Source organism: Mastomys coucha, unplaced genomic scaffold (assembly GCF_008632895.1).
Source record: "Mastomys coucha isolate ucsf_1 unplaced genomic scaffold, UCSF_Mcou_1 pScaffold23, whole genome shotgun sequence".
NCBI lineage: Eukaryota > Metazoa > Chordata > Mammalia > Rodentia > Muridae > Mastomys > Mastomys coucha.
Window position 1 is genome coordinate 8497026 of NW_022196906.1, and position 12975 is coordinate 8510000.

Consider the following 12975-nt stretch of genomic DNA (forward strand, 5'->3'; position numbering starts at 1 on the left):
ATTTACAATATTAAGGCACAAAGTTTAAGCAGCAAAGAATAGGAAAATCTTTGGCTGACCAACAGTATCCATATTCGCTGTCGGGGGGGGGGGAACTCCCCAACTCTGCACACAGACCCATCTGTACAGATCTGTACACCACCTGTCAATGCAGTCCAGTAACACAGATGCCAAAGGTTACGCATGGATACCAGAGTCTGCTGGGAAGTGCGGCACATGCCCCCAACAGACACACACAGACACAACCACACCCATGCACACACAAGGCAGTGGAGAGGGCAGTGGCCCCAGGTCAGGGTGAAGCTGGTACCAGTGTTGGCCCCAGTTCACAGAATTTGACACAGATTCTGTGGGCACCTCACTGAGGAGGGGGCTCCATCATCCCTCCCTGGAAACATTCAAATACAAGTACTGTGGCTACACCTGTCCCCGTTCTGCCTTGTAATAAATACTCACAGGTGTGTATGTGAGAACAGACTCTCAGGCAAAGCCATGAGTAAACACGACACAGGCGGGAAAACTGGAGAAGCTGATTCCAGAAACTGCTGCCTATTTCCTACCTCAGAGGGAGGGGTGGAGGGAGGCGGGGGGGGGGGGGGGCAGAGTTTTAATTCAGCAAAGAAGCAGAGCCTCATGACAAAGACATACCTCAGTCAGGAACACACAACAATAACATGCACTTAAGAATATCCATTTTACAGAGTACCTACTGGGTGTTCATATTAATGAATATGTACTTAGGTCTGTAGTGTATGCAGGGGTTGAGTGCATATGAGGCCTGGCGAGAGAAGCTGGCTTGGAAACGAGGCCCTAGAGGTTGCAGGTACTAATAACCCTTTTCTTACATGTTAGATAGTCTTCTAAAAACTGTGTGTGTGCGTGTATATGTGTGTGCATGTGCATGTGTGTGCGCGTGCATGTGCGCGCGCGCGCCTGTGTGTGTGCGTGTGTGTGCGCGTGCGTGTGTGTGTGTGCGCGCGTGTGTGTGTGTGTGTGTGTGTGTGTGCGCGCGCGCGCCTGCGTGTGTGCGTGCGTGTGTGTGTGCGTGTATATGTGTGTGCATGTGCATGTGTGTGTGCGCGCGCGTGCGTGTGTGTGTGTGTGCGTGCGTGTGCACGCGCGCGCGCCTGCGTGTGTGTGTGTGTGTGTGCGCGTGCGTGTGTGTGTGTGTGTGCGCGCGTGTGCGCGCGCGCCTGCGCGTGTGTGTGTGTGCGCGCGTGTGCACACGCGCGCGCGCCTGTGTGTGTGTGTGTGTGTGCGCGTGTGTGTGCGCGTGTGTGTGTGTGTGTGTGCGCGTGTGTGCGCGCGTGCCTGTGTGTGCGTGTGTGTGTGTGTGTGTGTGTGCGTGCGTGTGTGTGTGTGTGTGTGCGCGTGTGTGTGTAAGTCAGAGGACCACTTGCTGCAGTAAGCTCTCTCCTACCACGGGGTTCCTGGGGATCAAACTGAGGTCTTGGCTTTGGTGGCAGTGCCTTTCCACTAAGTCATCTTGATGGCCCTGGGACTCTGATTCTGACTAAGTTGTCCTATGTTCATTCCCTTGTGCTGTGAACAATGTGGGATATTTCCAAAACTTAAATCCATTCTCAAAAGACAATGACCTCCCATTTCAAAGGAAATCTGAGGAGTGGGCCAGACCTTGGAGGCCATTCTGCTAGAGGAGTCAACAGCCATTTTACATGAGGAGCCCTGTAGTCCTCCCCAAGCGAGCTCACAGGAACATAGAAGGATTCTTTTTTCTTTTTTTTTTTTGATATTGAGAAAAGAAATTCTACTTTATATGTATGCACTTACATATAATGTAATATATCATTCAATTACTACATGAGAATAGGCATACTGCTGAGAAGAGGGAAAAATACTGCTTACCAATTCCAGAAGAGATCCACTGAAATGCTGGCCTGGGTGCCCCACCCCCCATGACTGGCTTCTGAGGTTTCTTATTACATAGCCGCACCACAAGCAAATGCCTTTTAAAAGGCCCTCACATCAACGAAAGACATTTAAATCACACTGATTATCTAGAAAAAAAAAATAGAAGAAAGCCAATATGTATGTATACTTAGCGGCTGACTCAGCTTTTTGGGAAGTTACAGGGGTCTGGCTTGTCTCTAGCACCACCATTTATGAGTGTTTATCAGACCTTGCCTCCAACATCCATAAGACCCCTTTGCTTAATTAAAGGGGATGTGAGCTCACCCGAAGAACACAGAGAAACATACCCTGTTCGCTCCAGCGTAGACAAAGAAGGCACCATGTGTTCAAACAACACAACCACCCACTCAGGACAGCTCTCTGCAGCCTACATACAAAGGCCTGCCTGGAAACACCTTGTGTCACGGTCATCTCCTCTGTCCCCCAGGTCAGCTTTATCTGCCTGCTCACACAAGTCTTTGGGACTCTGCAGGCTGCACGCCAGCTCTTGGAAGGGAGGAGCTTCAGCCACTTTATGAAATGTGTGTGGGTGGCTGGGGCCAAGCAGGACAGAGCCTCTCCGCAGGGAAGACCAGAGTCTCTTTCCTAGAGTGTCAGAACCACTGAATTCTCTGTACCGAGGCCAGAATTCACTCGTGAGACAACTGCCTCTAAGTCTACTCACAGCAAAAGCTCAAGCCCCAACACTGGTCCCACCACTCCTTGTGTTCACCCCTAAGGAAAGCTGGGTGTGGAAGGGAGCAGCCCCACCCTGCAGGCATGGTGGGGACTTGCTGAACACTCCACGGTCGCTGGTCACCAGCTTCTGAGAAACAAAGAACAAGGCCAAGTGTTCGGCACACACTCTTAAGTCGCTGCAAATGAATGTGTTTTTCTTGGCAGCTTAGTGCTATGAACCTCCAGACAGGAACACTGCTTACATAGAGAAGGATCTACTTACTGAAACCACAGGGACAGAGACGTGATCTCGGTAGTTCTCATGTCCCACATAACACCTAGAAGTATGCAGACATCACCACACCGTTCACTCAAGGACAAAGCAGGATGCTGATCAACACCACTAAAAGCCACAGCCTTTATTTAACTTTTATCCTGAGATAAGACCCTCAAGTTCTATGATCAAATGCTCCAAGAGATATGAAGACAAGCCTTTGCGCTAGGAGGAAGGACTTTTTTTTTTTTAATCTGCTTTGTAGTTGTGCTTATAACAGAACATGAAGACTTCCACCGACGCCTGTGGATGGCAGTGGTGTGGTTAGTTATATGAGGTTTGGTGTTAGTCCTGTTTTCAGGCCCCGAGAGGTGTGGCAGCTTCCCTGTGGGCACACACGGATCCCAAGTTGGGCCATGGAGCACCAGGCACAGCGTTGCACATCACGTTCAAGGCCATGCACCCTGTGACTGAGACTCCTCTTCTGAGTCTTTGCCTTAAGGTCTAGCATCTGGGGTGAAGCTTGGAGACGGGCTGCACACCTCCTGGGTCCAGCTTCTGCATCTGAGAGACTAGGAGGGCGAATCTGGCCTCGTTTCTCTGGTGCTCTGAGGGCCATTCAACAGGTACACCAATTGTACCCAAACATCTATGTAGTATTGTTGTTCTCAGTGTCTCAGATCCCACGAACTCCCCAGAGCACAGCATGGCTTCTGAGTGCCTGGGGCTCCCTTGTCCTGCATCCTTCAGGAGAATTACAAGGACAGAAGACTGAAGGGCCTCCACCTTAAAGCCACAGCCTCTCTCTTTCTCTCAACATGGACTCTTGGACAAAAGCCACAGTTCACATGCAGTTGAAGCCCTGGTCTGTGTCCCCTTTGTTTTCAGACAACGGAAACATGCAGACAGTGCAGGGGTGTGGGGCTGGAACAGGAGACTTTCTGCCCAAGTGTGCAATGTGTCTAGAACACGTACACTAGAATTTGAGTAAACTGGACAGTGCCTCACTCCTATGCTGGGAGACAGCCTAAGTTTGGGGTGGCTCAGACATGGCCTTGGGACTAGAAGAGGTCACTAACTACCACCTCTGCACCCTTCCCTTTCTGGGTTTGTCCCCAACTTTAATAGGAGACAATATGCTCTTAAGAGAATTAGTTGCCATCAACTGAACAACACGCCCTATCCACAATGGTCCCTACACTCACCTGCTTCCATCTTCCAGGCCCATCTCAACTTGAAAGACCTCTTTTGCTGTCTTCTCACCCCCTTCCCCACAGGGCACAGGGCAAGCTCAGTACTCGGGCTGCAAGATCTGAGAGAAGACGTAAGGAGGGGGTGGGTGTCTCCAAGCCAGGTTCCCACTGCCAAGTGGAGCGTGGGGAGGCCAGTCTCACATCCTCTGTCTTGTCAGATGGCCCAGGGTCCTGCAGGGAAACACCACTGCTCTCTCACCTCCCCACTTCTCTGTTCTCCAGGATACACCTCTCACAATATATGTACCACCTCAACCTAGGGAGGCCACAGTCTCCTCTAGAGACAAGTCCTAAGACACATGACCCAGGCAGAGCTCTCTGAGCCAAGCTACCTTCAGTACTGCATTTAAGAGGAACTTGAAGTCACAGACTTACCACTTTTCCTTTTTCTCTTGAGCAAATAAGGATTGAGTGATGAGGAAGGGGACTTGGAAAACAAATCCTACTGATCTAGACATAGCTCAGGAGCCTGAAGGACCCACCTGTGCCCCGGGAAGGTTCTCCTGGGTCCACAGCAATGGACATGAGAGCTTGTGGCAGCAGCCTCGGGTCCCTGCCTCTTGCTCACAGGGGCTCATTTCCATGATATTGCTGCCTCTCTTCAGGTAAGTCGTGTCCCTTGTGTGACACTGACCGTGCTGAGTGTCTACCAGTCTGATGGGTTATGAAGCAAATTCACAGGAAAAAAAGAATTGATAAGGGATGGCACTGTGCTTATCAACAGCAACCAGGGAAGAATGGGGCAGGGGAGAGCAACAACAGACCTGAGAGCTTCAAATACAAGAAAGTGGCTGGAGATGCCTGCTGAGACCTTCGATGCTACCTAGAGAGTTCTGTGTAAGCCATCAGGGGGTTCCTGTGGCACCTGCTCACAAGGAAGTCTTCCCTACAGGGTGATGGGGTGTAATTGTCAAGTTCCTTGCAAGAAAGTGGATGTGAGTGAGAGGCACATCATAGGCTCTGTGTTATGTCGGCGACTCCTGGACTCCTCAGCCAGGTTTCCCTAGCTCACAGTAAGACTGACAGCTGCAGTTCTGCTAAGCAAAGGTAGGGCGAGCAGCTAGAGTGCCAACACGAGGCTCTGTCCATTTGGACACCACAGCAAGGATGGTAGTCTCCTAAATCCCATACATAAGGAACTCTGCTATGTCTCATTAAACAGAAAAAAAAAAATACAACAACAAAATAATAAGTAGAGATGAGACAGATAAACTCAAAGCAGTTAGGGTGGATGAGGGCTAAGGGCTTCTTGCTCACATCCTACTCAGAAAATACCATTCAATCCAAACAAGTCAAGCTTCACACTCACTGAAACCACAAACCACAAACGAAATAGCCAAGAAGGTGACAAAACTTGCACGTGGAATTCCCCATTATACTGGATGAATTTGCTAAGGACACACACACACACACACACACACACACACACACACACACACACACACACTACATTATGCCGAGATGGGCTTTCAGGATTTCTAGCAGATTCTTCTTAAACCAAACCTGCTAAGAGGCAAAGGGAACGAGGTGATCCCAAGGAAGACCCAGCTCTTCTTCATCTGTTTATAAGCCAAGACTGGGGGAAGCATAGAGCCTCCCTAAGACATACAATTTCTCTACAATGGAAAATTCCACTCCTTCTCCTTCTCAACTCTGCTTCCAAGCCTGCATGTGTCCTCTCTCACTGTCTGTAGACACGAGAGCCAGCTGTTTTGGTAACATTGTGACATGTCCACACCTGTTCTGGTTTTGCAGTTGCTAGCACAACTGCCCATCTGGATCTCTTCTTTCAGCCTCTGTTCTCCTCTGTCAGCATGCTGGCAAACTCCACAGGATGATGTTAGATGAGCACCTCCATCATCTCGCCATCCGGGAACTCAGGCTTATGCAACAAGCTGCTGACTCGGCCTCTGTGGTCTGATGACTTCCCATGACCAGGAGAGTTCTCTGCCAAACAGAGGGCAAATATCAGGAACCTACTCTTCAGCGGGTACCTTGGTTTTCTAAGCACTCTTTATTATGGAACCATTTCTAATGCCATGCCTTGCCCTGGTGTACTCATGAGAGGCTATAAAAATCTCTCAGTGGGAAGTGTAGAATGGCTGGAGGGGGCTCCCAGGGAACATAGTTCTAGACTGAGTAAAAATTAAGGAGAAAGCCAGTTGCAGATCCTGTCCCTTCCCCTATTCCCTGTTTGCCTCACACTTCAGTCACTGCTACATTGACTATACAATGATGGATTGTCCCCCAAACCATGAACCACAGTAAGTCCTCCCTGTCTCAAATTACTTCTTATGTTTGTTCTATCTATCCCCTGGGGGGAGAGTAGGGCACACATGTCACCAGGTCACTCAAGCTGGATGTCTTCTTCAGCAGCAACGAACTAAGCATATCTAGATACACGACCACTACCGAAACACGGGAGCTGCCTGGGCTTCCCGATCTCTCCAGGCGTGGTAGAGGTGGGGGCCACATACCCTGTTTCTCCACGGTTCCTTTGGCAGCTGGATGTTTCAGGATGGGGCTGTTGGAAGGTGCCGTGCTCAGCCTGCCGCGGCTGGGGAGGGAAGCCATGCTGGGCCAGAAGAGCTCAGTGCTCTTGTCCGTCTGTGTGCTGCTGTCCTTGCTGCCCGTCTTGGCGTGGGTGCTGCTGGCCGATGCGCCGGAGGCCGGAGGGGACAGTGCGGAGGCAGGTGTGGTCGGCAGCAGAGGGGCAGACGCCTGTCCCTGGGGCTCTTTCCCTAGCAGGAGCCCTGAAGCAGAAGAAGCAGCTTTTCAAGGACAATCCGCTTCCCCTCATTTCCTTTTGTAAGAAAACATTATCTTATTCTTTCTAGATTGGGGATAGCTTTGTTTACTCAATAATATAGTCATTAAACCTTTAATAAGTACTTGTGTGCATGCTTGACAAAGTAGGAATACTCCTGAATCACGTGCCCAGTCCTATCTAATTAAATTCTTTATGAAGTTGGCATTCTAAATTCAAACAGAAAACCAGTGGGGTAGCTCAGGAGGAAAAAAGGGTCCATTGCCGGCCTGAATCCCATCTCATCGCTGCCCACTGAAACTCCAGAGTCAAACACAATAATCTAGTGGTAGGGGAAGAGATGGGATGAATAAGCTCTCCTGGAAGCTGCTAAGCAATTAGGAAGACGGATGCTATGGTCTCCACCAGCTCTTCAAGTCCATTATGCATGAGATGGGAAACCCTGAGTGAGGTCCTATGCAGGAGCCTGTGAGGGTGGTCTCCACATAAACCCCCAGAGCCTCTCCTGTTTCTATGCCTGACTTATGGGCCCCAGTCACACTGACAAGGAAGTATTCTGGTGCAGACAATACGGCCAGTCTTCCTTAGGTCTGTGTAACTCTCAGGCCTCATACTGACCTGCTAAATGTTGAGATAGAAGCCCAGGCACAGCGATGTGTACCTGAATGCACATCACACAGATTTCTCCTAGAGCAGTTTCCAGCAGAACTGAACAAACACAGACTCTTAACCAGACCTGCCTCTCACTGGGTTGGGAACAGTCCTTGAGATGGGCTTTGATAATCACAGCTCTCATGCCCATAGGTCCTCTCTGATGAGCTGAGGTTATAGGTAGGGGTCACTAGTACAGGGACTTCAAACAGATGTTCTGGTTCAGAGCTTTGATTCCCCCACTCAGTGCTTTCATATGGACGCTCTTATACCCTGTGGGACAGATCAGCCAGACCCCTTTGAGGCCCTGTGCTGGAGAACATTGATGCCAAACATAGAAGAGAAATGAAAGTGTGTGCTGAGCCAGGGACAAGTGTCAAAGAAGGGACAGACCCCCCACAGTTGCTGTCAGGCAGGGTAAGGGGACTTGGAAGGTTCCTTTCCTTTTCAAGGATAATCCACTTCCCCTCATTTCCTTTTGTAAGAAAACATATCTATTTCTTTCTAGATTGGGGAAAACTTTATTTACTCAATAATATAGTCATTAAACCTTTAATAAGTACTTGTGTGCATGCTTCACAAAGTGAGAAATACTCCTGTATCATGTGCCCAGCCTGTGACCAAGCATGTCTGTACTCTAGAATACTACTCCATCTAAGACTCACTCCTGGCAAATTCTCAACATCCTGCCTGCACAACCCAGCATGACCCTCGTCCTTGACAGTGATCCTGCTGGCACATTCCTTGACCCCTTTCGTGTTCCACAGGTATAGACAAACCACAGAGCAGTTGCAGGGATGGTCACGGAATAGTAGCAAGGACTCTAGGCTGTCCTGCTAAGACATTTGATGTCGTTCTTGTTAACAATATTGACAAGATCAATCCAAGCCCAAGAGCTCACATAACCTTTGGAATCCACAGAGCACTCCCACGTATCTCATTTAACCCACACAATCCAACTGGCTTTTCTCCTCCTTTGAAGAATGCATAAATTGACCTGAGGTGACACCCCAAGTCCTAGCAGTGATAAGGTGACCACCTCAGGGCTTCTAAAGGTGCCCCTTTCTATATGCTCTCTTCTATAGGGTCCTCTTCTCACCTATACTCCCCTTCCAGGTCTTCTCTTCCTTCTTTTCTTCTGTCAGCTGGCTGCTGGTAAGGGAGGTCTGGCGGGAATGTGTCCCGGTAGCTGCAGCAATGGACGGGACAGAGCGGGCAGGCCTCAGGCTGGAAGAGTCCGTCTTCCCAGCATCCTTACGGGATCGCTGCTGCAGGACTTTTATCATGGCATCCTTCTCTATGATTTTGGCATGGAGGTTCTTAATACTGCAAAGCCAAACCAAAGAGGAGCAAAGGTTTCATTAAAAATGCCAGTTAGTTAGAAAACTCTGAAACACTTGTCTCAGAGACTTTCACAGTGATTCTGGGATATGGGGTGGACAGTGGCAGAGGCGGTCAGGCATCAGCAGTCTGCAAGTTTCCAGAGCTGTGCTTTCTGCGCTTTCTAACAGTACACCTTCCCTGGTGTCTCAACAGATGGGGGACCCCAGGAGGGCTGTTGACAGTAGCCATCTGCGAGGGACTCCGAGTACTAAGCTAATGATGCCTGCAGATGATGCCTGCAGATCATATCTCAGGGAAAGAGTGAAGGTGGGATACCAGGGAAGCAGATGCTCTGGCCCCAAACAAGGTAAGCAGTGTCTGCAGGGGCACTTCTACAGGGAAAGAAGAATGAAGAAATGGCTAGATTCTAGGAGAGAAGATGACTTCCCCACTGATGGCCAAAGATGATCCACAGCAAGTCTGGGGTCTCTCCATAACTCTGATAGATACTTGCTGCACCTACTGCTGGCTCAGTTGGGAAGCCCTGTTTTCCTATCAGCCCATGGGAGCCTCGGTACTGGGGTCCCCAGGATCCAAGTGACAGCAAAACTCCTGCTGGAAACTGTGTGTCCATCAGGGGAGCACACACTAGCTGTTTAAAGATCTTTATAGCTGTTTAAAGATCTTTATCATTGGTGGGAATAGGTAACTCTGGCTCCAAATCTCTAGACCTTGGGCGTGGTATTTCTTTTTCATTCTCAGCTCATAGTATTGTGGAGGCTTTAGGACAAATGCCCAGAACTATGAGGGACATCTGAATTCTCCAGTGATTAGATAGCCTCTTTTCCCCTCTGGGATTATTGTGTAGAGTTTCTTGCTTAAGCACTCTCTCCAGAGCAAGAGTATTTGGAGCCCTTACACTCATGCCAGTTAGAACAGAGAAAAGTAGGAGTGTGCCGAGGGACTGGGATGGGAGTCCAGCGCCAGCTGGCATCTCCACTCAGATCTGGGGTCTCATGTGGGTGTCCTTACGTGTACTCCATGTCCTGACACCTCCTGTTGGCCTGCACCACCTCCTCTTCCTCTGGCCAGATGTGGGCCTCCAGGGAGCTCTCCCCATAGCTGCCATTCCTCGAGTGATTGCTGATGGTGGTGTCCCTAGGAACAGGAGACACGCTTTGACTCTAGAGCCCTTTTCTTTGATCTTCAGTGCAAACAGAAGCAGAACGGAGAGAGCAGCATTTGCTATGTAGCAGATGCCCTTTACCTGCTACAGGAAATCAGTGCCCTCCTCCACGCCAGTTCCCTACCTCGGGGCTTCAGTCTCCCCAGGATGGGAAATCCTGCAAACACTTCAGGAAATAGGAACCAAGGGCACCATGCTGGAAAGTGTCTCAGAAAAGACCCCCGTCTGGCAGCTTGCTCCAAATCTTGGCCCAATTTTCTTTTTAAACTTAAAGAATTAAGATTCTGTCTAAGGGCTGCACTCACAGACATTTTTGCTTAAACTCCCTCAAAGACACCGCTTTCTAGGGCAGATTGTTACAGAGATCCACCATGAGCCAGAGTACAGGGAATTAGTGACTGCAGAGCGATCTCAGGGAACATCATGGAAAACAGGGCAGAAAGATGGAAAGAGCCAGGGAACAGAAGGACTGCTGTGAGCTGATGTCTTCTGCAGATGTCAAGGAAGTGACACCCATGAACTCACAAAAGCTATGGCCGCCTGCACAAGACCAGTGCATGCCAGTCACCATTCTAGAATGAATGGGGAAGAGGAGACTTCACAAGATCTCATGCTTAGCTGAGGAAGTAGAACTAGTTAGTGGCTACAGAGAGAGAGAGACAGAGAGAGAGAGAGGGAGAGAGAGAGAGAGAGAGAGAGAGAGAGAAAGAGAGAGAGAGAGAGAGAGAGAGAGAGGCAGACAGAGGGGAGGGACTTGGAAGAAGGGATGGATAAAATAAAAATGCATTATAACCATTTGAAATCCTAAATAAAGAAATGCTAAACAAACGAGAGACAGTATCTCAGGAAAAGAATACTCAGTAACAAGAATTCCCGCTTCTTGCATCATCAAGGCTGTTCGCTAAGAAATGTAATGTCATGAGTGTGTGGAAGGTGCCCATACTTGGCCCGCTGACACATGGAGACTACAGCTTCTATTTGGGGCTGGCCTTGTACTTTCTCTCACCCTAGCTCACTCTCCCAACAGCAGCTGAACTTCTGCCTCTATGAATCAATCACCCACATAGCTGCTGTTTCAATATTTTGGAATTGGTAGCTACTCAATATGTAGGTCTTTATCCTCCCTAATGACAGCTTGTGATGAGTGAGCCCTTATTTCATGGAGGGAACAGCGGAAATGGAATACCTGCCATTCATTCTTACAGTGTGTTCACAGATGGTGACTTCTAGGACACCGTTAGTGTAATGACGGAAAGGGACCCAAGCCCTTCACTACGCCCCAGCCTGGTTCTAAGTTTCATTTGTCTTTATGAAGGTTTCAGGGAAGATGCATCATGATAAAAACAAGCACACGGAAGGGCAAGGGTGAGAACATGATCCAGAAAAGTAAACAGTGTGGTCATGAAAATATCAGGAAAACAAATCTCAGAGAAAGCAGGCAGAATGCTTTGAACCGCTCGCTACACAGAATCATAAACACCCCGGGGTGCACAGAAACAGCCACACAGGGACTAGCTAGAAACATTTCCCAATAAGTTACTTCGAAAAAGTTCTTGCGGCACCGGAAGCAAATTTAAAAATTTGTGTCTGTGCTGCTAAGACAGCAGGCACTTTAGTCAAAACTGAGGTAGCAAGCGTCCAGAAACGCTGGGGCCGCCTCTTACCTTTCGGCTGTGGCAGCGGCCGCTGCGCTCATGGCAAAGTGCCGGATGGTGCTCTCTTCCAGGTACTTCTGCTCCCACTTGGTCATGTCGGCCTCCAGGGCGAGGATCCGCTCCTCCTTCTCCCGCACCAGCTCCATGAGGGCAGGGGCGTTACATTCCGGGAGACCAACTGGCGGGCCATTGCCGTGCTTCTGGAAAAGTAGACACAATATCATGATGTTCTAAATGGGCCACAAGATGGATCACAGCCCGTCTGCTGCTGCCTGCAGAGCGAGCATCCTCCAGGCTAGGCTCCCTCTCTCTAACGTGAGCCACCCCGATTCAGCGGGTCCTGGCCCTACGTCTCCTCCATGTGCCTCTGTTCCATTTAATGCCCACATGGCTCCATAGAACACACACTATTCCAGTTTTACAGGCAGAGATTAGGTTCCTGAGAGACTGTATTCACAATTTGTTGCCTCTAGCCAATGCATAGCAGAGTTGGGTTTCAAACGCAGGTCTGGCTCCACATTTCATTGTACACCATGCAGTTAATACTACAATTGTGAAAACAAGACTAAAGTCCTGGCCTTGGGGCACTTTCTTTAGAATTGCAAGGAGCCATTTCAGGCTGCCTTCTCTCTTACTGGAAGATTAAAACCAAAAAGGCACAGGAAGTAGAGCGAGATGCCCAAACATGCAGGTTCTTGTTGGCAGACTGTCACCTGGGAAGAAGCTACCGGGCCCTGCCCTGCTGGAGGTCTGAGACGGAGAAGCAATGAGGTGATACACAGGAAGGTGGATACCTTTAGGGCAGCGCACGGCCAGTCCTCTCTCAGTAAGAGGACATAAGGTGCATGCTATCTGGATGTCTCTAGGACTGCGAAGAGTTCAGACTTTTTCCTTAACTTGGTTTTACCTAACCCATCTTCCCCTCTTCTTCTCTTCACTCTGACACACTCTGTCATCTGTTTTGGGGTAATAAGTTTGAGGAGGCAGAAGGCAGCAGTGTCCCATAGTGTCATGCACCCTAGGCAAGCGTTCAACCATTGAGCTACAGTCTGAGCTCTGTGTGGTTTTTCTTAACTGCAATTGCAAGTACAAGAGGAACCTAATGTTCTTCTCTCGCTTTATAGATGAGAGCGTTGAGTTATGTTGTTCCCATTGGCGTGAGGAGGCATGGAGCAAGAAGGCATGCAAGTGAGCATCATGGGAGTGAGCTTGTCCAGGGGAAGAGCAGTGGGGTGGTAGGCATGCCTGTGTGTGCGTGTGTGTGCGTGTGTGTGCGT

At 49.4% G+C, this 12975-nt stretch overlaps 1 protein-coding gene across 7 annotated transcripts in view; it reads right to left on the minus strand.

Moving 5' to 3' along the window:
- Positions 1-1737: 1737 nt before the first annotated feature.
- The window catches only part of Amotl1 (angiomotin like 1), a 125259-nt gene continuing 114021 nt past the window's right edge, over positions 1738-12975 (minus strand). For all 7 annotated transcript variants that reach the window (XM_031346134.1, XM_031346133.1, XM_031346135.1 and 4 more), the window contains 5 exons: positions 11708-11898; positions 9890-10015; positions 8634-8860; positions 6594-6869; positions 1738-6063 (listed from right to left, as the gene is read on the minus strand). In XM_031346134.1, coding sequence (XP_031201994.1) covers positions 5957-6063; positions 6594-6869; positions 8634-8860; positions 9890-10015; positions 11708-11898 — 927 coding nt within the window. In that variant the 3' untranslated portion in view covers positions 1738-5956. The remainder of the gene's footprint in view (positions 6064-6593; positions 6870-8633; positions 8861-9889; positions 10016-11707; positions 11899-12975) is intronic.